This window comes from Leptonychotes weddellii, chromosome 13, assembly GCF_054177405.1.
Source record: "Leptonychotes weddellii isolate Sample4059 chromosome 13, ASM5417740v2, whole genome shotgun sequence".
Classification (NCBI taxonomy): Eukaryota; Metazoa; Chordata; class Mammalia; order Carnivora; family Phocidae; genus Leptonychotes; species Leptonychotes weddellii.
The window spans coordinates 72,776,860-72,801,713 of record NC_138381.1 but is presented as its reverse complement, the minus strand read 5'-3'; the positions used below and the strand labels follow the sequence as shown (position 1 = coordinate 72,801,713).

At 52.3% G+C, this 24,854-nt stretch overlaps 1 protein-coding gene across 1 annotated transcript; it reads left to right on the top strand.

Annotated features, from left to right (window-relative positions):
* The first annotated feature begins 3,115 nt into the window (after positions 1 to 3,115).
* OAS3 (2'-5'-oligoadenylate synthetase 3) lies at positions 3,116 to 22,906 on the top strand. Its single transcript, XM_081800953.1, is given in 19 exon segments — positions 3,116 to 3,136; positions 3,799 to 3,984; positions 6,434 to 6,574; positions 6,576 to 6,720; positions 8,356 to 8,505; positions 8,508 to 8,530; positions 9,574 to 9,812; positions 11,212 to 11,365; positions 11,799 to 12,151; positions 13,248 to 13,531; positions 13,854 to 14,029; positions 14,797 to 15,047; positions 15,480 to 15,624; positions 16,353 to 16,526; positions 17,817 to 18,102; positions 19,161 to 19,336; positions 19,641 to 19,677; positions 19,680 to 19,878; positions 20,644 to 22,906. Coding segments are annotated over 19 exon segments (3,354 nt in total). The 3' UTR covers positions 20,858 to 22,906.
* The last annotated feature ends 1,948 nt before the right edge of the window (positions 22,907 to 24,854 follow it).

The window sequence follows — 24,854 nt, the reverse complement described above, 5'->3', positions numbered from 1 at the left end:
AAAAATAATAATAATTTTTAAAAATAATCCAAATTGGGGGCGCCTGGGTGGCTCAGTTGGTTAAGCGACTGCCTTCGGCTCAGGTCATGATCCTGGAGTCCCTGGATCGAGTCCCGCGTCGGGCTCCCTGATCGGCAGGGAGTCTGCTTCTCCCTCTGACCCTCCCCCCTCTCATGTGCTCTCTCTCATTCTCTCTCTCTCAAATAAATAAATAAAATCTTTAAAAAATAATAATAATAATCCAAATTGGAATCAGTAGTTGGAATCTAAACTCAATACCTTTTTCCCTTTTTCTAGCCAAATACACTTATCCCAATTATTCTGCTTCCAACAGTGAAAGCAATTAATTTTTGTAAATCTGGGGCGCCTGGGTGGCTCAGTCGTTAAGCGTCTGCCTTCGGCTCAGGTCATGATCCCAGGGTCCTGGGATTGAGCCCCGCATCGGGCTCCCTGCTCCGCGGAAAGCCTGCTTCTCCCTCTCCCACTCCCCCTGCTTGTGTTCCCTCTCTCGCTGTGTCTCTCTCTGTCAAATAAATAAATAAAATCTTTAAAAAAATTTTTTTTTGTAAATCCACCAGAGAGTCTCCTGGAAATCATGGTTACTATTAAAAAGTAATAATAAATAAATCTTATATTAGGGGGTACAAAGCCCTGGCTTCTCTTGGCCCTCTCTATTTCTATGTTAATTGCCACTCAAAATATGAAATTCCACCCAAAATATGGGGAGGTATTGGACTAGAATTACATAAATTAGTTTAGGAAGAATGACATCAGTGTTCTAGTGAGAACACCATCCATTAACTTGGAGTTTCTCTTCACTAATTTTAATTTTCTTTAATGACACTGTAACTATTACAATTCTTCACTGCACATGTCTCTCATGTCCTCTGTCATATTATTTTTACATACTTGCGTCTGTGTTACTGTACTCAGTATGTTTTCTTTAACTGTATTTTGTAGCATTTGGTTCATGGAAGACCTAACTGTCTTCTTAAAGATTTTTATTTATTATTTATTTGAGAGAGAGAGAGTGCAAGAGAGCACAAGTAGGGGGAGGGGCAGAGAGAGAAGGAGAAGCAGACTCCCTGCTGAGCAGGGAGCAATCCCAGGACCCTGAGATCAGGACCTGAGCTGAAGACAGACAGTAACCAGCTGAGCCACCCAGGCGCCCCTGACTTTATCAACTTTGTGCAATAAATTTATATTACTTGTATGACCACAAGAAACAATAAAGCAATTTGTCTTGCCAAAAAAAAAAAAGTGTTTTGGATAAGCATTTCTCTCCTGCTAAGCTCTGGTAGCTTATGCAAAGCCAGCAGACCCAGGGTTAGAGAAAGCTCTAGGTGCTGGTATGTGGAGCTGCTGGTTCCAGCACAAATTCATGAGATTTGGAAACAGGGGTGCAAGTGGGTAAGGGAGGAAGGAAATGATCGGATGAAAACCAAAGCACCTGAGTCACACATTTCTGCATGCTCAGACGTCTTGCCTCATTCTGGGCAACTTCCTGGTGAGGAAAGGAACTGAGAAGGGTAACTTCTAGCCCACAGAGATGAGGGCACAGCAAAGAGACGAAACGTGTGATGTGAAGCTGGAGGTCCAGGATTGATGCTGAGGTCCCTGCCCCGCTCAAGAGAAGGGGAATTTTAAAGTAATACCACCTTTTAAGCCCGGAGCGAGCGCTCCCAGATGCCTGCCACCCCCTCACACAAAGCCCTCCCCGCACACCCCTTTGAGTCCCTCCCTCGAGCTCCTCAGACCCCTACCCACCCCGCAGGAGTACTTTCTTCATTCCGTGTTTCAGGCTGAGATTTTCCTGCTCCATCTCATCCGGCACCTGTGTCTCCAGCTCACCAGTGGTGCCTCGATTTAGGATCCAGCAGCCTTAGTACATTTTTTCATCTCTTCCCCGTGACTTCTGGAGTCTAGGGTGGTAGTTGAAGGCTTGTGTACGCGATCAGCACACCATCTTCGTCCAATCTTGATCCTCTGCTTTCTCCCTTCTCCACATTCCTCAAGTGTTCTGGTCCTTGACGGCGATCTTTCTAGATTTCCAACCCATTGTGTGAGTCGCACGATACTTTTAACACATCTTTGCTGTCATTTCGGTAGGATCTCGAGGGTGTGTTCAACACCATCTCACAAGGAGGATTTCTAAAGTGACCTGTGAATCAAGAAGATTGACTGATGGATGGGAGAGCATGAAACCATGGCTTTAGGGCTGAGGGCACCTGGCTTGAATCCCCCCTCCCTCCCCCGCTGAAACATCAAACCTACCAGTCTTCTTCCTACACTTGAATACCTCCCAGTGATGTGGCACTCACTGCTCACTGGTAGTCTGCCACCTTTTCTTCTGGTTCACTAGGAACTCTGAAGTTTACCCTCTGACCCCATCTATGTCCTTTAGGGTAAGGCAGACTTCAGGAAGTCCTCGTCAACATTCATTGCTACCGGAGGGGATGGACTGCGAAAGAGCTCAGGTTCTGGTCCACTGGGTGGAGGAGCAATCGCGAAGCCGCCAGAAAGGGAGAAGACAGGCGTGAAGATAGAAACAGCAGCAAGCTACCTGGTAGATTCAGGTCTCCACTCCTCGGCTAGTTTTGTGCTAGTCCCAAAGGGACTTAACTCTCCTTGTAGCTTTATAACGTCTTAAGATGTAATATTGTGTGAGGTGTCATTCTACACTGACCTTCCTTCCCGGTTTCTCCTCTTTAAAATAATTCTTAATTCTTTTTTTTTTTTTTTTAAGATTTTATTTATTTGCGAGAGAGAGAATGAGAGACAGAGAGTACATGAGAGGGGGGAGGGTCAGAGGCAGAAGCAGGCTCCCTGCCGAGCAGGGAGCCCGTCGCGGGACTCGATCCCGGGACTCCAGGATCATGACCTGAGCCGAAGGCAGTCGCTTAACCAACTGAGCCACCCAGGCGCCCCATAATTCTTAATTCTTACAGACGGACTCCAGAACGATATGTTTGAAGTTTTAACAAATGGCATTCTAAACATTTTGGAATTGCATTAAATGTACACATTATTTAGGAGGAGTTGGCTCCCCTAGGAACACAGCACTAGTACTGAGAGCTCACGCTGGGTTTGAGTCCAGCCTGACAACTTTCCGGCTATGTATGTGACCTGGGCCAAGGTGCCTCCATTCTGTGTACCTTAACCTCCTCATCTATCAAATGGGTATGATGAGAATAGCACTTGCATCCCGGTTATTGCGAGGGCTGAATGCGATGATGGACAGAAAGCAGGAGGGACACGTGTCCTGCAAGTGTTCTTTGTTACCGGTGGTGTTTAGAATGCCTCCAGCCAGAGAGCCAGCCAGGGGTTCTCTGTTTGGGGGAACCTCCTCCAGGCTGCTCAGGAGTTGGTGTAGCCACGTCCTCCCGTAAATCCTGCGCGTTTCTTAAATGCTCATGGGCCGTGGCTCGGTGCCAATGCTCGTGGTCTGGGCACCCGCTGAGGCCGAGGCGTTTTGTTCCGGCGCGTGCAGTTCGTGGGAGCTGGCGGCGGGGGGCGGCTCCAGGGGAGGCGGGCCCAGTCCTGGAAGCCGGGAGGCCGGGGAAAAGAAACCGGGCCTGGGAAGGGAAAAGGAAAGTGGCTGCAAGAGCCCAGAGCTGCTGAAAAGAAATGAAACTGAAAGCGGGAGGGGAGTGGAATGCCTGCGAGGCTGGGACGGAGGGACGCGGGGGGGCGGGGGGGGGGCGCCCCCTCCCCGGCCTCCGGGCGCAGAGCCAAGGCCTAGGCTTTGCAGGCCCCAGGGAGCGCGCAGAGCGCGAGAGGGAAGCCGGGGCGCGCTAGGGGCCCGGAGCCGGCCATGGACTCACCTCCGCCGCCGGCCTCGACAGCCTGGTGGCCCGCAGCCTGCAGCCGTCCCCCGAGTTCCTGGCGGCTGCGCGGCGCGCCCTGGGCGCCCTGGCAGCCTCCCTGCGTGAGGCCGGGGGCCGCGCGGCTGCCCAGCCTTGGAGGGTGCTGAAAATCGCCAAGGTGGGCGCCGCGGGAAGGGGGGGACACCTAGAAATAGGGACAATCCTCGGAGGATGCCGGCGCATTCCCACGGGCTTTGCGGACCACGACGGTTTCTATCAGCTCTTTTCATGCAGCGCACTTGCTATGCGCCAGGGCTGTTCGAAGTGCCCTGAAAATAGACTGCACACCACAGCCGGGCCGGGTAGGGACAACTAACCCCACCTGACACATGGGAAACTGAGGCACAGAGACGAAATAATGTGTCCAAGCTCGTAAGAAATCCAGCCAAGATTCAAAGCCAGGTGGTCTGATTTCTTGCATCTACGCTTCTGTGGGCTGCCTCTCACTGGTTCTTTCATTGACTCACTCAGTCCTTTACCGGGTCCAAACAGACTCCAGTCCTCACACTATGCCTGACCCTCAGGGTGCAGAAACATACATACAGAGCATTCTATAATAGCCCTAATAGCCTAATTGACTGAGAAACTACCCAATAACAATAAACATTGTCTCGTTAAATGAGTCATCCCTCTTAATCCCCATATTCAGTGAGGTAGGGATTATTGTCCCTGTCTTATGACTTGGGAAACTGGGACTGGGTGTGGGTGAGCCCTGTCCAGGCCACTTTTTGTCACTTAAATGCTTCGCTGCCACTGTGACCTCAGGTTGCCCACAGACTCAGGGAGACGGGCGACACCTACCATATCCTCTTAGCGCAAACTCAGGGGCTCCAGGGATGCAGCGAGGGAAGCTGGCTGGGGTAGAGGGGACTTGGAGCTTGTCAGGGAAGGGATGAGCAGGGGATGACCCCAGAGCAGCTAGTGGTTTCCTAGGGCTGAGTCTTAGCTTGGGAGGTAGGAAAGGGGAAGGAGAAGGAGAGACTTGCAGCCTATGAAATGTGGAGGCAGATTTCTGCCCTTGGAGGTGGACAGGAAGAATTTCTTTGGAGCAAGAATTTAAGAATCTTTAAAGCTGTGGCATCCTTTGCTTCCCTGGAAAACCTGGAAACAGCTCTCGTGGTTGAATGTAGCTTATGGCCTTCTGATCATTCCAGGCTTTGAAGGAGACAATGGTGAAGTGGGTAGGGCTAGGGGCTACCTTTCCAGTCTTGAGATGCTCCTCCCTGCGGAAAGGGCTCCTTGGAAGAATGGCTGATTCCAGGGCTGGAATAAGATGTGCAAGATGAGCCTGGGGCTTCTAGGTGGACCAGAAAGCAAGGAAGGGGTGGCAGGCCTCTGCAGTCCTGTCAGAAGAACCCCCACGCCCGGGGCCAACATGAAGGGGCTCCCCTGCTCCAGTTAGGACCACCAAAAATTGTCTCTCGGCATTGCCAAATGTCCCCTGGGACAAACGTCACCACCCCTCACTGGGGATCACCATGTTCGAGATGGCCATGAAAGCGTATGCAGATGAAATGACACAGTGGCTGGAATTTCTTTTCAAATCACATAAGGAGGAAAACAGAGGTCGAATAAATAGAGCAAATGTGGCAAAAGTCTCTTTACAACCCTCTCTTCTATTGTGGTAGGTTTAGACACTAAAAAAAAAATATTTTTTTAGTGAATTAATCTATGGGGGAGGGGGTGCAGGAAGAATGTAGGCTTGGAGCCCCACCTCCCAACCTCCGGAACTGACTTCCTGAATTGAAAGCACTTGGTGCTGCCTCTGGGCAGGGCGCTGGTAAGCAAACTTACCTGCACTTTCGTTTCCCCGTTTCCTCCTTTGTAAAGTTAGAGCAATGACGGCACCTTTCTCCCAGGCTTGTTGGGAGCTTCACTGAGATGATCGTGTGCAAAAGTGCTCAGTCTACAATATTTCTCTTTGCTCTGCCCCGTTCCCCCTTGGTTGGCAGCCCCCGATGTGAGGAGCGGGCTGCAAAGGAACTGGGATACCACTGGGGTAATTGGCGATCCCAGCTTGGTGGGGGAGGTGCCCCTGGAGGGCTAACCCTGGTTCTTGTCTTTTCCTGGCTGTGTTACTCACTTCACCACCCTGAGCCTCACTGCCTCGTGTAACCACAAGTAAACCACATCAGGGGTATTGCCTGGAAGTGAGATTTTACAGGTTGGCAGACATTTGACAGAGCTGCAGGCACAGAGGAGAGACTGATCGTGTGTGAGTTTCCTTCCCAAGTCCTCGGCCCACAGCTTTGCAGGAAGAAACACCTGTCAGAAAAGTCCCGAAAATTCAGCAAGTCATATCGTAGCTCTGGACTAAATCCCAGGCAAAGGTCACAAACGTGTTCTGCAAACCAGAGTTTGTTTCACCCACAGTTAAAAAAAAAAAAAATTAAAAAATTTTAAACTCACGAAAATGTTCAAAGTTGGTTGCCAACATTTAGAAATCACGGATTTACAAATGAAAATGGCTTTTCTCGAAAACTCATAGCTGGCTGTGCTCGACCTGCATTTCTGCATGGCGCCAAATACCAGGAGCTGTGTGCTCATGGTCTCCCCTTTCTCTGCAGGGAGGCTCCGCCGGCCGGGGCACAGTGCTGAGGGGTGGCTGTGATTCTGAACTTGTCATCTTCCTTGACTGCTTCAAGAGCTACGAGGACGAGGGTGTTCACCGGGCAGAGATCCTCAACGAGCTGCAGACCCTGCTGTATACAATCCTGGTGTCAGAAACCCATCCGCGGTCTGAGCTTTGAGTTTCCTCGACAGGACAGGCCCAGGGTCCTACAGTTCCGCCTGGTGTCCATGGACCTTGAAAACTGGATGGATGTTAGCTTGGTGCCAGCCTTTGATGCTCTGGGTGAGGGGTGCCTGGCCCATTCCAGGCTTGGGGGCAAGAGCATTAGGAGTAAGACAGAGCTTCCTGCCCTGACCTTTTGTGTGGCCTGGGCAACTCTCTCTGGGCTCCAATTTCCTCACTGAACATACTGAGTCTGGGCCAAGAAAGCCCAGTTCCTCCTGGATCTGTAGTCTTGCTGTCCAGATGCTCGGCCCTCGCTCAAGCAACTGGGGAGACTTCCCTTCAGCCACTGCCAAAACAGTGCTGCTCAGCCCTTCCATAAATACCCCAAAGGAGAAAGCAAAGGGGCATGCACCCGGCAGCAGGGGTCTGGGGACAAGGCCAGAATTCTGCAAAGTCTTGTCTTTTATCTTAAAACCATTAATGTGATCTTTGCATTCCCCTTCAAAATATATCCATCCTTGATTTAATATAATAAGGTGCCCCTGTGCCCACATTTGTAAAATGTTAATAATAATGCGACCCTAGTTATCCATCTTACGGAGTTTTTGGAAAGGCTGTATGCGTTAAGGTATGTGATGAATTTTGAAAGGTGCCTGGCACATGCTCTTCTTCTTCTTCTTCTTATTATTATTCTCCACTATTATTATTATTATTATTATTATTATTATTATTAACCATGATGCCCTGGGAGATAGGTCTCTTGAGTTTATCCAGTTATGAGGTCCTGGAAGACAGCCACGCTCTCCCCGTCTGGTACACCCACCCTCTGGGTATGCAAACATTAATCATAATAGCTACTCCTTATTAAATGCTTCACTGTTCCAAGCTCCTGACGTTTTATCTCATTAATCCCTCCAAACAAACCTGTGAGAACTGTACTGTTGTATCTTCCTTTTTACCAAGAGGGACGCTGAGGCACAGAGACGGATAGTAACTCGCCCAAAGTCACACAGCAAGTAAGCGGTGTCAGGAACCTGGGCAGTTATGGAGAGGGCTTACTTTTCCCAGGCCAGGCCCACAGGAAGTGGTGGAGGGAAAGGCACAGACCATAAAGTCAGCCAGCTTTAGGTTCCAGTCCTGTCTCCATCACTTGTCAGCTATGTAACCTTAGGAAGAGTACTGAGTTTCTTCTCTGTGCCTCGGGGTCCTCAGCTGTGAAATGAGGTGAGGAATATTTGCCTGATCAGGTTTTGGTGGGGCTATGGGGGACTCAACGTGAAACTCTCAGCCCAGTGCCTGCCTGGAGTGTCGTGAGCACTCAAACAATATTAGCTATCACTGCTAAGGCATCAGGACCTTTTGCCTTTTACTTCTCCAGCTTCGTTTCCTTTCCCTATAGCACCGATTAATTAAAGGTATGTATGGTGGAATTCTGGTGCCGCCTGAGGGAGCCTCGGGGAGGGCAGAACTGCCGCATTCTAAGTACTCCTGACTCAGCTCGAAGCATCATTCCTGTTTAGCCACCTTGGAATACGGCTGCTCTTCTTCAGCCTGGCCCTGGGTTTGGAAGGAAGGGACCTTTCCTTCTGGTCTCGAGCTTTCCTCTCTGCCTCCTGAGAAGCTCCAGGCTCTCTTCCTCATCCTCCAAACCCCCCATGCTAGTGGATTCCGCCCCCTGCCACCAAATTCCCCCCAGTTTCTCCATCCTGTGCCTCAGAACCCTTCCTGACTTCAGGCACTTCACACCCCCAGGGCAGCTCAGTTCCAACATCAAACCTGCGCCCCAGGTCTACTCGACGCTTCTCAAAAGTGGCTGCCAGGGCAGCGAGCACTCCGCCTGCTTCTCAGAACTGCGGAGGAACTTTGTGAATGTTCGCTCGGCAAAGGTGAAGAACCTGATCCTGCTGTGAAGCATTGGTACAGTCAGGTGAGGCCACCACCAAGGGTCCTTGTTCCAGGCACTCGTGACGGAATTTGTGATTTCATGACAGCGAGAATATTTTCTTAGGCTTCGCAGCCATTCATGTGTCTCTTTATGGGAATTGCCTGTTCATATCATTTGTTTATTATTTTCTACTGCGTTAGCTGTCTTCTTGTTGTTGGTTTGTTGGAGCTCTTTATATAGTCTGGGTGCTAATTCTTAGGGAGTTGATATAATGCAAATCTATTCTCCTAGTCCGAGGCTTGTACTTTCACTTTGTTCATAGGTCTTTTGTCACAGATAATGTTTGAATTTTAATGTAATCAGGTGCATTCATCTTTTTCTTATGTGATTTGTGCTTTGTGCGTCTTATGTAAGAAGGCTTTGCCTATCCTGACTTTCTAAAAATTATTCTTCTGTGTTTCCTTTCAAAAGGTTTTAAGATGTTTCTTTTCCTGTGGTGTTAGGGCTTTGAAACTACTTGGAATATTTTATGTATGGTATGAAGTAATGTGGAGTTTGTACACCTCCCATCCCAGCCTCAGGAATAACACCCTCCCTCCGAAATATTCATGTTTGTGGATAGGCTCTTGTGTATTGAGGGAGGGGTGCCCAGCTTGTGCCTAGAGATGAGAGATCAGGCCCCGCAAAATCTCAGGGCACATGGCTTGGTCCTTCTGTTGGACCACTCATCATAAAGCAAGTCTAGGATGAAGAGGTCCTGGATTCCTGTTCTTGCTCAGCCACTGACTTGCCCTCTGACCCTGGGCAAGTTCTGCCACGCTTTCCTTTGGGGGATCAGTAACAGTTTCACACTACCCACTGGCCTCTCTCTGACTGCTCCCCAGTCCCAGGAGCTTGGATCTCATATGAGCCCACAACTTGGCTGAAGCTCCAGGAGTGAGGGCAGATGAGAAAGATCAGGTTGCTTCTAGAACACAACATCTCGTCCCAGGCTTCAGCCTGTGGGGTCCGCGCCCCAGAGACTGAGAGATCCAGCAAAGTTCTGCAGAGAGCTCTCTCCTTCCCCTCCCTTTACCCTCTTACAGGTGTGCCAGGAGGAGGAGAGGAGGGAGATGCTGCCTCCGGCCTATGCCCTGGAGCTGCTGACGATATTCGCCTGGGAGCAGGGCTGTGGAAAGGATGCCTTCAGCCTGGCCCAAGGCCTCCGGACCGTCCTGGGCCTGATCCAGCAGCATCAGCACCTGTGTGTTTTCTGGACCCTCAACTATGGCTTCGAGGAGGCTACGGTCAGCCAGTTCTTGAGGCAGCAGCTTGAGAGACCCAGGTACCTCCCCACACCCCCTACCCACTCTCCTGGGCTTGGGCCTCGGGAGATAATTAACAATGATAAAACTGGGTGGGCCTAGGTGGGGGCCAAAGCCAGGCACCGCACGTGGCTTCCTCATTCCGTGGATTCAGCCCCAGAGGGAAATTACAATCACTTGGGGCAGTTTTTGTTTTTAAGATTTTATTGATTTATTTGAGAGAGAGAGAGCACAAGTGGGGTGCAGAGGCAGAGGGAGAGGGAGAAGCAGACTCCCTGCTGAGCAGGGAGCCTGATGTGGGGCTCAATCTCAGGACCCCGAGATCATGACTTGAGCTGAAGGCAGATGCTTAACCCACTGAGCCACCCAGGTGCCCCTCTTGGGGCAGTTTTTAAAAAGATTTTTCTTGTGTGAACATATCGTACGTGTGGACATTTTAGCGACACACAGCATACCTATCCAAAGGGCACATTTTGATGACGTTCTATAAAGTGAATGTCCCCGTGAAACCACCACCAGGGACACCTGGGTGGCATATTGGGTTAAGTGTCTGCCTTCGGCTCAGGTCATGATCTCAGGGTCCTGGGATCGAGCCCCGCATCGGGCTCCCTGCTCAGCGGAGAGCCTGCTTGTGTTCTCTCTCTCGCTGTCTCTGTCAAATAAATAAAATCTTAAAAAAAAAAAGAAAAGAAAAGAAACCACCACCAGATCAAGGGAGAATATTTCCAGCACCTCAGGAGCTTCCCCTTTCTCTCTCCCGATCAGGGACATCCCAGAGGTGACCCCTTCTGTTACCCTTCCAATCCTGTCTGTTTTAAAATCTTACTGAAAGGGAATCACACGGCATGTACTTTTGTGTTTGACATCTTCTCAACATTAAATGTTTGAGATCCTTCTGGATCGTTGTGTGTACTTGGTTATTGTTGCTTATTGTTTTGTGCGGCTGAATAGTGTTCCATGGTGCGAATTTATCACAGTATGCTTCCCATTGTGCTGATGATGGACATTTGGTTGTTTCTGCCCCGGGACTGTTACAAGAAGGCTGTTAGGAACCGTCTTGTACATGCACCTCTGTGTGCGTGCACCGTTGGATACACACGTAGGAATAAGATAGCTAAGCCATGGCCGTAACTCTTGAGCCCCTGGGGATAGATCCTCGTATCTTATAATTCTAATGTGCAGCCAGAGTTGAGGACCGTTGATCCAATTTAATCTCCACAACAGCCCACGAAAGCAGGCACTGTTGTCATCCCCATTTTGCACAAAAGGAAACAGGCTCAGAGGAGATAAGTTATCTACCCCAGGTCACACAGCTAGAAAGTAGAAGAACCGGGATTGGAACCAGGTCTGCTTGACCTCAGAGCCCCTGATCTTGACCGTCGTACCAACCGGAACCTTCCTGTCCCTCTGGATTTGCAGGCCTGTGATCCTGGACCCGGCTGACCCCACGTGGGATGTGGGGGACGGAGCAGCGTGGCGCTGGGATCTACTGGCCCGGGAGGCAGGGTCCTGCTATGAGCGCTCGTGCTTCCTGCAGGCGGCAGGGGGCGCTGTGCAGCCCTGGGAGGGGCCCGTGAGTGAGGGGCTTCGGGGATCCTTGTTAGGTGTAAAGCCGCGCCTAATTCACATGCTCAGTGTTTGCTGAGCACCTAGCGGGCGCTGGGGCCGTGGGGTGTGGGACAGAGTTGTGGAGTGGGGGCTGCAGGCATGCAAACAACCTGCTCACCAAGCTGAGCCTGCTTGGAGGAACACCTCTGTGCTCGCGGGGTTACTGTCCGCTTACCACACCGTGTCCACCCAGCACAGGGGCCCTTTCTAGAATGGATCCCGTCTGTAAGGGCACCCTTTTCTAATCTGCACAAAGGCACCATATGGGCTACGGTGGCCCTCCCTCTTCCCCGCTCCTAGTCTCAGTCACCCTGACTGTCCATTGGGAGGGGGCTGGCGAGAGAAGGGATGGAGAAACTTCTATGCCTGTAAGACAACTCCTTCCTACACACTTCCAGGGCCTTCCACGTGCTGGGAGCTCAGGTTTAGGCCACCCCATCCAGCGAGACTGTGCCCAGAGGACCCCTGAGGACAGCAGCAGTCTCCATGCTGTGCGCCCAGGGGCAGGGAGCAGGCAGCCGTCAGGCCCAGCTTCCGGCCCCTCGGGGGCTGCCTGCATCACCCCTTCCACGCTGGGGACGGCCTTGGATCTGTCTCAGATCGCCGGCAAGGACCTGGATCGCTTCATCCAGAACCACCTGAAACCAAACCCCCAGTTCCAGAAGCGGATCGGCAAGGCCATCGATGTCATCTTGGGTTGCCTTCGTGAGAACTGTGTCTACAAGGCCTCCAGAGTCAGCAAGGTGAGTCGGTGCGTGGAGACACTGATGGGCACTTCCTAGGGCACCGCAGTGAGGAGGGAAAGGAGCGGGGGGCCGGCAGGGCAAGTGGACATCCATGGAAGGGCAGTGTGCTGCCCTCCGAGGTATATATCTGAGTGCCAGCTTTTAAAAAAATTTTAATGATAGTTTTTTAAGCCGTTATTACCATAATCAGACCACTTCCGTCCTCTGCTCAAAATCCTCTGTGGTTTCACTGAGTACAATGGCCTCAAGGCCCGTAGGATCTGCTCCTGGTCTTTCTCTGACCTTCACTTACTCCATACTGGCCTCCTGGCTGCTTCTTGAACTCACCAGGCACAGTCCGTACTGGCTGGTGTCTCTTTCTGGAAGGCTCTTCCCCCATCCACTTGGCTCCCTCCCCTCCTTTAAGTCTGGGGCCCAAGTCCCCTTCTCACGGAGGCCTGACTGCTCAATTTACAACTGCAACCTCCCTTCCATCCCCGGTCCCCTTCCTGATTGACGTGCCTCCACACAGCACTTTCCGAGGGCTTTTGTCTGCTGACTGTCCCTCACTCCTCTCCCCTTGCTAGAATATAAGTTCCAGGAGAGCAGGTACCTTTTATGTACTCCCATATCTTGGTACATGTGAGTACTCATAAATGTGTTGAATGAATGAATGAATGAATGGATTGATTGGTTGGTTGGTTGGTTGATTGAAACAGGCCAACAGAGCACTTCTGCAGGCCCCATCTGGTCCTGGGACCTCAATTTGCAACCTGTGGTCCAGATGTGCCATCAGTAGGTGCTGCAGATGTTCGGCTAAAATCTTTAATCCCTGACCCCCCTTCACTGCATCCCCCGTTATCTGTTGTTGCACGCTGGTCTGACTTTGTGCAGGGCCCGGGGGGTCAGAGGGCAGGTGCAGACAGATATAGTCAGACTCTGCCAGGCTTCTAAGAGTCAGAGGTCACTGCCTCTGTCCTGGTGCCCCCGGACCCAGCATCAGTGAGATGCCCAGTAGTGTCTGGGCTGCAGATGGGGGGGGGGGAGGGCAGCAGTTGGAGTCAGAGTCTGACTCCTGAGCTCAGGGACACTCGCGGGTCTGAGATGGTCCTTCCTCTGCAGGGGGGGCTCGTTTGGCCGGGGCACAGACCTGAGGGGTGGCTGTGATGCCGAACTCGTCATTTTCCTCAACTGCTTCAAAGACTATAAGGACTAAAGGGCCCGACGCCCAGAGATCCTTAATGAGATGCGGGCACAGCTGGAATCCCCGTGGCAGGACCCAGTCCCTGGCCTGAGCCTCAAGTTTCCTGAGCGGACCGTGCCCGGGGCTTTGCAGTTCCAGCTGGTGTCCACGGCCCTAGAAAGCTGGATGGATGTGACCCTCCTGCCCGTCTTTGATGCTTTGGGTGAGGGCTGCCTCCAGCCTGTGCCTTGGAGACTAATTCCCTTAACCACTATGCTACATAGCATGTCTGGGGTCAAGATCACCCACCTTGCAGAGTTTTTGGGTGGATGAGTGAAAATTACTGAAAAGCACCCAGCACATATTTGGTGCTTAAAAAAAAAAAAAAGTTCCGATTGCTATTCTACGTTGTAGATTGTGTATTATTGATTGCAGTGCTATGTAATTAACGTTCAAATATTAATAAAGGCTGGTGAGTGGCTGGGTTGGGACATGCAGATGTCTTCGTTAGAGCTCTGTGCTCAGAGTATTTCAAATTTCCACAGGGCAACTCTGCCCTGGCGCCAAACCTGCGCCCCAGGTCTACTCGACTCTCCTCAACAGCGGCTGCCAGAGGGGCGAGCACGCGGCCTGCTTCTCAGAGCTGCGGAGGAACTTCGTGAACAATCGCCCAACCAAGCTGAAAAACCTGATCCTGCTAGTGAAGCACTGGTATGGTCAGGTGAGGCCTCCATACCCCCTAGCTTCTCCCAGGAAGTAGCTGCTGTCATGGCAACTGCCCCAGCCAATCAGCTCCTGTCTTAGGCAGACCTCTCCCTTCCTTCGCTTCTTATTGGCCATCCCAAGTAGAAGGACCACCTCCTCCATCCTCCACTTCCTGCCCAGACCCGAAGCCTCTAGCTGAGAGAAAATCTTTTCTCCATCAGGCGCCAAGTGTTCATTTCTTGTGGGTGGGGTTCCCCATCCCTCTCTAGCTCATCAGTGTGTCTTCCATCCTCACACTGCTAATGCTTTCCCTGTTCTTGCCCACCCCCAGCCCTAGCTTATGCTGTTCCGCCATCACTGTCCTCGGCGTAAGTTGTACTAAATAAACCCTGAACATCCTCCAGAGCGCCCCCACTAAACACTAATATGAATGCACTCGCAATCATGTACTCATTCAACAAACATCTACTGAGCACCCACTGCTGCTGACGTCACTGTTGCGACGGATGTCGGCATACCAAGCTTGAATATACTGCAGCCCCCAATCCTGTACACCCTTTGAGGAGAGACTCCAGGCGGAGATCAAGTCTGAGATTCTTAGTCTCAGGTCATTGTGTGACTTTGGACAAGTCACTACCCCACCCCGGACCTCAGTTTATCCACCTGTAAAATGAGAAGGGTTCTGTTTTTTCTGTGGTTTTGTTTGTCTATTCCTAGGGCCATGCTTAGCACATAGTAGGTGCTCACATCCACTCATTCTTTGATTGGCTTTGGGTGACATAGGTTGCAGCTCAGAACAAAAGACAGCAACCAGCCTGTGCCTCTCTGCCCCCCGTCTATGCCCTGGAGCTCCTGACCATATACGCCTGGGAGCAAGGCTGTGGGAAAGAGTCTTTCAAAATGGCCGAAGGGCTAAAGACTGTCCTAGAGCTTGTCCAGAAGCACCAGCAGCTCTGTGTCTACTGGACGGTCAACTATGGCTTTGAGGACCCGGATATCAGAACGCACCTTCTTGGCCAACTTCAGAAAAAGAGGTGCAGACCCACTTCCCCATTGCCTTCCCGGCATCATCCTTCTCCTCCCCCACTGTCGCCCTGGAGTCATCATTGTGTCCAGGAGGGGTCCAGGGTGGGCTCTGGGTGCCCCAACCCCACTCCTCGCTCTGCTTCCTTCTGGACTCTTCACTGAGGAAGCATGGACACGTGGAGCCCCCAAAGGAGCCAGGGCCAGTTTCATTAACACAATAAAATATCATTTCTGAAATTAAGGGGCCACCCAATACCTTCCTCATTGAGGCGGCCAGACAGGAACCCTACTGTGCTTGGGAGAGATTGGGCCAACCCTAAGGTCCTGACACTCTTCTCCTTCTCCCCAGCTCCCACACCCTTTCCTAGTCCCTCCCACACCCCTGCTCCTTCACTGATTCCCACCTTCCTCACCTGCCTGCCCATCCACTCTGCTCCCAGGCCCCTGGTCCTGGATCCTGCCGACCCCGCCTGGAATGTGGGCCAGGGCAGCTGGGAGCTGTTGGCCCAGGAAGCAGCAGTTCTGGGGATGCAGGCCTGCTATAAGAGTGGAGAAGGGACGTCTGTGCAGCCCTGGGATGTGATGGTAAGAGAGGAGTCCCTGGGGTGGCGGATGCTGTTGGGGCCCACTCCCAGATCGCCTTTCCCTGCTGGTGCACACATCCTCAGCTGCTAGGAGTGTTTGCTGCTGATGGCTTACAGCTGAGACACAGGCTGTTCGGCCCCAGCCAGTGCTTGAGTGACATGGGGTACAAAAGGCCCACCCTTGTTTGAAGGCGAGACCAGCTCTGTGATGCAGTTCTTAGTCCAGCGTTCCCTGTGGGATCAGGAAAAAGCTTTTTCCAGCTGGAGCCTTACTTAGCTCCTTCCCCGGCCCTCCCTACTTCCGTCACCCCCCTTCTCCTGCAGGCACTGTCCCCAGTTAATCCATGCACAGGAATCCCCATCACGGGCTCTGCTTCTAGGGGACCCCACTTAAGATGATAGCCAGCTCCCAAAGGGACATGATTTTATTGCATTTGCTATTTTTCAGCAGGATCTCATAACCAGTGCTTAATAATACAATCTGGTGAGGCATGGGCCTTGTTCTTGCCCCCATTTAAAGTGGGGAGACCAAGGCTGTGTGTTGGTGGTGGAACCAGAACTGGAAATCAGGTCCTGCTGATGCTACCCCAGAGACCTACCAACCAGCTGAGAAAGAAAAAGGTTATGGAGATCATGAGAGTCTCATCCGCTTAGGATATCAAGAGTCAGGGCCAGGGCATTCATAGGGAATCCTGTCTCAAGCTGGCCCTACCCGGATTCTTTCCATAGCCTGCTCTCCTTTACCAAACCCCAGCTGGGGACCTCGACAAGTTCATCAGTGAATTTCTCCAGCCCAACCGCCAGTTCTTGGCTCAGGTGAACAAGGCCGTCGATACCATTTGCTCATTCCTGAGGGAAAACTGCCTCCAGAATTCTGCTATCAAAGTGCTCAAGGTGGTCAAGGTAAATCCCCAGAGAGCTGTGGGCAAGGAGCGTCCTGCAGGCTGGTGATCTTTCCCAGACCAGGGCCAGGCCTGACCCACTTCTATCATCCTTATGACAATCAGCACAAGGCCAGGTGTAGAAGAGAAACCAAAATGTGGTTGTGAGTGGATGGCAGAGAGAGGACCCAGATATGTCCAACACATCTCTTTTGGTTGCTTGTAACAGCCAACTCAAAAGGTGGAACAAAAGAAATATATTGGCTGATGCAAATGGAAAGCCCTGGAGTAGATCTACCATCAGGTACAGCTAGATCTAGGAGCCCATGCAGGGTCATCAGGACTCAGCTTTTCATCCCAGCTCTTGGCTCTGCCATTTTCTGTTTTGGACAGGCCCTTTCCATATGATGGTCTTTGGCATCTCTAAACTTCCAGAAAGAGGCATTCTGTTTTCTTAAAGTTCAAATAGAAGTCTTGGGATTGAATCTCATTGGCCTGACTCGGGTTTATACCCATCCCCAAACTAATCCGTGGGACTAGGGAGACATCATGCTCTGACTGGCCAAGCCTGGCTCATATGATGGAGTCAGCTGCACATGGACCTGAGTGTGGGGGAGGAGTGATTCCCCCAAAGAAAACCAGGATGCTGATCCCAGAAGGTAGAGGGATGCTGGGGGTGTATAAAAAGTCACATCAGATACAACCTCTGTCCACAATTGAAGTCACAAGTGAGACCCAGGTCAGCTCCAGAAGATTGTCAGCATAGAGTCAGCCAATGAAAAGTCCCAGGCCTGGTGATTTGTTGTGTGACCTCAGGCAAATACCTTCCCCTCTCTGATCCTTACCTTCCTCATCCATAACACTTGAAGATGATAACCTGGTTCACTGGTTGTCAACCGTGGCCTCACTTAGAATCATTTAAAAAATTATACTGATACCCAGTCCCCCTCCCAGGCCAATTAAATCACAGTCTCAGGGGCATAGGAGCCAGACATCAGTCATTTTTTTAAAACTCTCCTGATGCAGACAGGCTTGAGAACCACCAGTCAAAAAGAAAAAAAAAAATCCCTCAAATCTCTCCCAGCCCCCAAACCCCCAAATTTGATAGAATGAGAAAGTTTACATTTGTTGAAGGGTTTAAACTTATGTCTTGCACATTTCTTTTTCTCATAATCATACTGTGTATTAACCCCATATTGAAGAGGTAAAACAGAGAGGTTAGGTGACTTGCCAAGGTCACACAGCAAGTTCCTGACCCACAGACTCTAGCAGGAGTCCTTCAGGGGTCAAGCCACCTCTGTGTCCTCCCCAGGGTGGCTCTTTAGCCAAAGGCACAGCTCTGCAAGGCTGCTCGGATGCGGATCTAGTGGTGTTCCTCAGCTGCTTCAGCCAGTTCACGGAGCAAGGGAACAGGCGGGCTGAGATCATCTCAGAGATCTGAGCCCAGTTGGAGGCATGTCAGCAGGAGATGCAGTTCGAGGTGAAGTTCGAGATCCCCAAGTGGGAGAATTCCCGCGTACTGAGTTTCTCCTTGACGTCCCAGATGATGCTGGATCAGAGCGTGGACTTTGACGTGCTGCCAGCCTTTAATGCCTTAGGTGAGGTACCCAGGCATAGTCCTGAGAGGGGGAAAAGCGGAGGCTGGGCTGCCAGGGACAGTTTTCGAGGTTGTGCAGTGCACAATCAGAGCACACCTGTTCACCACGTAGGCCTTGTACACATGTATGTTTATCACCATTCTCCTGCAAAGTGGAGAAAAGGATACCTTTGTCTAATTCACACAGCAGTGCTACGTGGTCTCACCGTGGCTCTGGGCTGGGCCCTAGTCTCAGCAGTTGCACCAACATGATGGATGACCTTGGGTGAGGGACTTGGCTGCCTCGAGCACCAGTGTCATCCCTTGATGATGTGGGTATTGGGGCGTCGCCGTGCATCCCCAGCTTTGAGTATTTGTGCACGGTTCTCCTCCACCTGCCACAGACCCATAGGATCCATGAGTTCAATAAATTCACCGAGCATGTGCCCAGCGTTCTCCAGGCACTGAGGATAAATCCCTAAACAAAACAGACACAGATCTTTTTGTATCTATTCAGTTCTGAGTTTGCATAGGGGAGTTTGCAGAGTGAGGACATCCCCTGTATATGAATTTATTTGGTTCCCGAGGTTGGGAAAACAAGTGACAAGGAAGGGATTCATCCAGAAATGTATCTGAATCTACATCGTTCTTCAGAAAGCAAGAGTCTGAATATCAAGGAATGCCTTTAAGGGCAGTGAAACCAGAGCATGACATCAGCTCACCACATACGGTCCTATTCCCTACCGGAGGCTCTGAGACCAAAGCTCTCCCTGTGTTAGAGAGGGATGAGCAAGCAGCCAAGAGCCGTTCAAGATGAGTTAGCTCCCAGCTGAGACTTTCTTCATGATAGGCAAACGGAAGGGTTGAAAGGGGGCAGGAAGGAACATAAGATATTTTAACGCTGGGCCATGCCATGTCTGTGCTCCAACTAAAATCACCCTGTGGCTCCCCACTCCCCCAGTGGGTCCCAGCCCAGCCATTAGGGAAATGCCCAAGTAGGAGATCCTGGAAGTCCTTGCTCAGTTGGCCCCAGCGGGACTCTGGGGAGTGAACTGATGGTGGCCCCCTCCCTTTCTCCAGGCCAGCTGGTCCCCGGCTACAGGCCCCCGTCTCAAGTCTACGTCGACCTCATCCACAGCTACAACCACGCAGGCGAGCACTCTACCTGCTTCACGGAGCTGCAGCGGGACTTCGTCATCTCTTGGCCCACCAAGCTGAAGAGTCTCACCCGACTGGTGAAACCCTGATACCAGCAGGTGTGGCGTGAGGACAGGGCCGCCCCAGCGAGGTCCTGGGTGGGGGCAGGGCCAGCCCTGGCCAGAACCCTGGGTTGGTGGAGCGGAAGGAGAGGTACTTCCCAGCCCATGGGACCTTCGTTGGCTTATCTGGAAAACTGGGCTAGGTCACAGGATTTGAGGGGATAATGCACGGCCAGGCATCTGACACATGGAGGTGCTCAGTAGAATTTGGGGGTGGGCTTGCCAGCTCTGGAAGGGGTCCCTCCTGCACCTCTTCGTTGCCAGTGTGAACCAACACATCCTCTTTCCCCTTATTCCCCAGTGCAACAAGATGCCCAAGGGGAAAGGCTCCCTGCCCCCCAGCACGGGCTGGAACTCCTGACAGTGCATGCTTGGGAGCAGGGCAGCCAGGACGCCCAATTCAACATGGCCCAGGGCTTCCGCCCCGTCCTAAAGCTGGTCAGTCATTACTGCCAGCTCTGTGTCTACTGGACCGTCAACTACAACAACAAGGACAAGACTGTCAGAGACTTCCTGAACTGGAAGCTTCACCAGCCCAGGTTCTGGCCCACCCTCACCGTCACAGAGTCTCAGAGACGGTTGCTCGCTCTCCCACATCCGGAGGGCACAGACCAGAGACAGCAAAATCCTCTTCCTAAGACTGAGCTCCTTTCTAACAGGGACCTCCTTAGCACCTGAGGGACAGGCAGTCTGTTTCCTTGTCCCCCATAAATAGGGTTGCCAGATGAAGTGCAAGGCTGCAAGTCAAGTTTGAATTTCAGATAAACAGTGAATCGCTTTTTAGGATAAGTATGTCCCATGCAGCACTGGGGATATACTTATGTTTATCCAAAACTCAAATTTAACCGAGGCATCCTCTATTTGTATTTGTTAAATCTGGCAGCCCTACTTGTGAGCCCACCAGGTAACGTAAGCATGTCTTATTCTTTGAGATCTTGCCTCCCTCTCAAATGGTGCAGAGAAAGCAGAGAAGCTTTCACAGATTCGTGATGCATCTCCAGTCCGTGGGTAATGGCCGCTTAGCATGGTATGTTGAAAAAGACTCTGAGGTGGTCCATCTGCCACAGATGTAGGAAGGGAGAGTGGTAGGACCGGTACCGTGATGAGTTACCAATGCCAGCTACCTGCTGAAGGGGTGTGGCCCAAAGGAACACAGTGATTGATTAGTGATGTCTGCCCTGGATGTAGAAGGGAGAAGTGGCCGGGGCAGAGTGTTGGGTGAGGGAGGAGACTAGTCCAACCAGTCTCTCAGGAGGACGCCCCGATGTTACCAGGAATAAGCCTGACTGTAATGGCAATTGCAGGCCCATCATCCTGGATCCAGCTGACCCGACAGGCAACCTCGGCCACAATGCCCGCTGGGACCTGCTGGCCAGGGAAGCCGCCGCCTACATGTCTGTCCCGCGCTGCATGGGCAGGGATGGCACCCCCATCCAGCCATGGCCAGTGAAGGTAAGAGAACCGTGGTGCAGCAGGGCACGCTTCGTTGGGGGCAGTGGGCTCAGGGGAGGGCCATGACTCCAGCCAAAGGGGCAGGCCCAGCCATGGCCCCACGTGTGCCCCCTGCCCCATGTGCTGGCTGTCCCTGTGGTCTCAGCTTCGCCAGGAAGGTTAGGGCTAACCCACTTCTTCTATAACTTTCCCCCAGGCTGATGTGTGAAGGCCAGAGTCCATGTTTGTACCAGATGGACAGAGGGACACCAGCCCTCGGCATGAGGAGACTCAGGGTCACCTACCAGATGTGTGTGTGTGTGTGTGTGCACGTGTGCGCATGAGAGATTGATCCAACCTCTCCGTCCAGCCTCCCATCTGATAACCCTGCCTCCCCACTCCGCGCTCTCCTCCTGCTCTGTGTAGCCAGCCCCTCTGATGCCCCCTTGTATCAGGTGGGCACTGGCCACCTCGCAGACTCCCCTCCCTCCTGTGGCCAGGCATCAGCGTCCAGGGTCCATGGGCTGGCAGCAGCCTGCTTTTCCAGCCTCCCCGCCATGACTCTGCTCTCAGACAGAGACTGGTGCATCCCACACTGCATCCTGCCCCTGCTGAGAGTGTCCTCCTCCTTCCTGACTTCTCTGCCCGTCCACACCAGCTCACGTCTCCTGCTGAGGAGCTCCCTGAGCTCAGCCACTGGCCGGGGAGCCCGCCCAGACTGGCTAGCGTTGTCTGTCACAGACAGAGGGAGTGGGCCCCGCGTACCCTGCAGTCCCTCCCGTGGGACGCCTGACTGAATGCCTGTTATTTTCTTCCCCCTTCCTGTTGTACTCACTCCCCGTGTGCGCATCTCGAGGCCATGCCCTGTTTGCCTTCCTGACTTTTTACTGGACTTTTGTCTTCTCTCCTGACCTGCTGGGACATCGCCAGTGGGATTCTCCATCCCCAGAGGCTGAACGTGAGCCAGTGCCCAAACAGTGCTCAGCCTGCTTCTCTCTGCCCCCCAGAGCAAATGCACCGGGTCCTTGCAAGAGGCACTCCTGACCTCTGGGCCAACAGCAGTGTCCCTTGTAGTCAAGGCTCAGCACGGAAAACAAAACAGTCCAAGAATCGTAAGCAGAAAGGGATTCCATCTAAATAAATCCCTGGATGGTCTGGAGGAGCGGAAGGCAGGGGCCGCGACTGGACTGTGGGTTTGAAGATTAGAGCACCGCGGCCGAATCAGACTCATTGGCTGCAGTCGGGAGGCGACTGCAGTCGGGAGGCGACTGCAGCCGATGGCCCTCACACCCACAAAGCGGGGGGCCAGACCCAGAATGTGGGCTCCAGCGGCCACAGGCAAGGCTCAGGGCTTGCTAGCCACCAGCACGGTGGGAAGATGCCTTTTGTCCCCCGCCTTCAGCACGATCGAGATCACAGCCGGAACTCGGGCGACAGGGCAGGCACGGGGAGGAGCAGACGCCTGGCGCCCACGGCGGGCCTCGGGGACAGCACCCCCACGGATGCACAGTGAACGTCTGTTGGGTGGGTGAGCGGGCGGTCGGGCCCCGAGGGAGGAGCCGGAGGAGACAGAAGGGAAGGAGCCACGACGCATCCCCCACCCCCCAGCCCCCACGAGTCTCAGCGAGCCTGACTCTCCATGGCCCATGGCTGGGCGCTGCCGAGGTCCTGTAACACAGTAGCTCAGACCCGGGGGCTTATCAACCACAGTGCATTTCTGGCAGCTCTGGAGGCACCGTCGGGGTCTGCTGAGAGCCCCTCCCAGGCTGCACACCTCTTGCATCCCTCCGGCCTCTTCTTATGAGGGCGCGAATCCCATTCACGAGGACACCACCCTCAAGACCTCATCACCTCCCAAAGACCACACCTCCTGGTACCATCACACCAGGAAGAGGGTTTCCACATAGGAACTGGGGGACACAGCCCAGGGCAGGGATGCAGGATGGGGGGGTTGAGGAGGAGCCCTCCCCTCTCTAGCGCTGTTCTCTGGGAGGGAGACCATGCCGGAGAGCAGGTCCTCTGCTTCCCCTGGGACTAGAGCGGGGGAGGCTCAGACGCCGAGCCGGCTCGCACCTCCTGTGTGCCCCCATGTGACGCTGAGGGCACACGGTGCTAATAAAGTCTCCTTAGACTCACCTCCCTGACTGCCTGCGTATCCGGGGGTGGGACTCTCAGGACCCCAAGTTACACCTTTGGGGTTGGCCAGTTCCAAGAGCTCAGGGCAGACACTTGCAGGCAGCAGAGACCTGCCCCGCCAAGCACCCAGCAGCAGGTGGGGGCCTGGCCTTGGTCTTGCTCGTCCTGGGAGGAACTGGTGGTGGGTCTCAATTCAGTAACTCCTACCTTCATGACACGGACTCTAGGCCTCCCCCTTAAAATGACTCTTGAATGAGGGGAATTGTGAGATGAACTTTGTGACTATCCCCAAATGGGGTAGCCCCAGTAGGTAGGAGTAAGGAGGACCTGTCACCTGGGCAGGGCTGATCCCAGCGGAGATTTATTTTACTCTAACTCCTTGGTCTCTGACAATGGCTACCCTGGTTTGGACATAGTACCCCACTGTCACTTTTTTTTTTTTTTAAAGATTTTATTTATTTATTTGAGAGAGAGAATGAGATAGAGCGAGCATGAGAGGGGGGAGGGTCAGAGGGAGAAGCAGACTCCCTGCTGAGCAGGGAGCCCGACGCGGGACTCGATCCCGGGACTCCAGGATCACGACCCGAGCCGAAGGCAGTCGCTTAACCAACTGAGCCACCCAGGCGCCCCCCACTGTCACTTTTGAGGGCTTCCTGATACAGCCACACCCTTAGACAGACGTCAGTTCCAACTTGATTTATACATTTAATGATCCTAAAGATACAAAAATGCCCACAAGCACTTTCCCCAGAACTAGACAAACTGATACTAAAGGTCTTATGGAAACATACACGTGCCAAGGAAAGTTCAGAAAATTAAAAAAAAAAAAAAAAGAGCTCCAAGGAGGGAGTAGCCCCAGCCAGTATTAAAACTTACTGGGGGAGGGGGCGCCTGGGTGGTTCAGTTGGTTAAGGGTCTGCCTTCAGCTCAGGTCATGATCTCGGGGTCCTGGGATCAAGCCCCATGTCGGGCTCCCTGCTCAGCCAAGAGTCTGCTTCTCCCTCTCCCTCTGCTGGTCCTCCTGCTCATGCTCTCTGTCTCTGTTTCTCTCTCTCAAATAAATAAATAAAATCTTAAAAACAAAAAAAAACTTACCAGGAAGCCAGAGCCTTACGGGCTAAAAAATAATGAAAATCTAAATGTGATCAATCAGCAATTGCAAGCTAAGCAGAGAGCCAGGGGGCCTTCTTGGTAGCACACAAAGAGGCTCCATCTCCTGCAGCCAGAAGGCAGAGGAGAAAGAGGACCCAGTCCAGAAATGCAGCATGCACACAATGGTTTTTTTTTAATTTGTCAATTTAATTTTTAATTAAAAAAAAACTGTGGTTGAGATGTAATTCACACACTATGAATTTCGACTTTTTTGAAGTGTACAACTCAGCGGTTTGGGGATAGTCACAAAGTTCATATTTAGGATATTCACCAGGTGAGCCATGTCACAAGGGGCATCCATTATCCTAATTCCAGATCATTTTCATCAGCCCCAAAAGAAACCTGAATCCCATTAGCAGTCACTCTGCATTCCTACCACCCCTTCCCCCCTAATCCCTGGCCACCACTGATCTGCTTTCTGTCTCTGTTATCGACACTTCGTACAAATGGGATCACACCATATTTGTCCTTTTGTGTCCGGCTTCTTTCACTCAGCATCACGTGTTCAAGGTGCATCCATGTTGCGGCTTCTACCTCCGTGTTTCATCCCTTCTTATTACTGGACAATATTCCACTGTATGGAGAGACCGCGTTGTGTTTATCCAGTCATCCATTGGTGGGTGTTTGGACTGTTTCCACTTATGGCCATTATGAAAGAATGCTGCTGTGAACGTTGGTATATGATTTTATGCAAACATATTTTCGGGGCGCCTGGGTGGCTCAGTCGGTTGAGCGGCTGCCTTCGGCTCAGGTCATGATCCCAGGGTCCTGGGATCGAGCCCCGCATCAGGCTCCT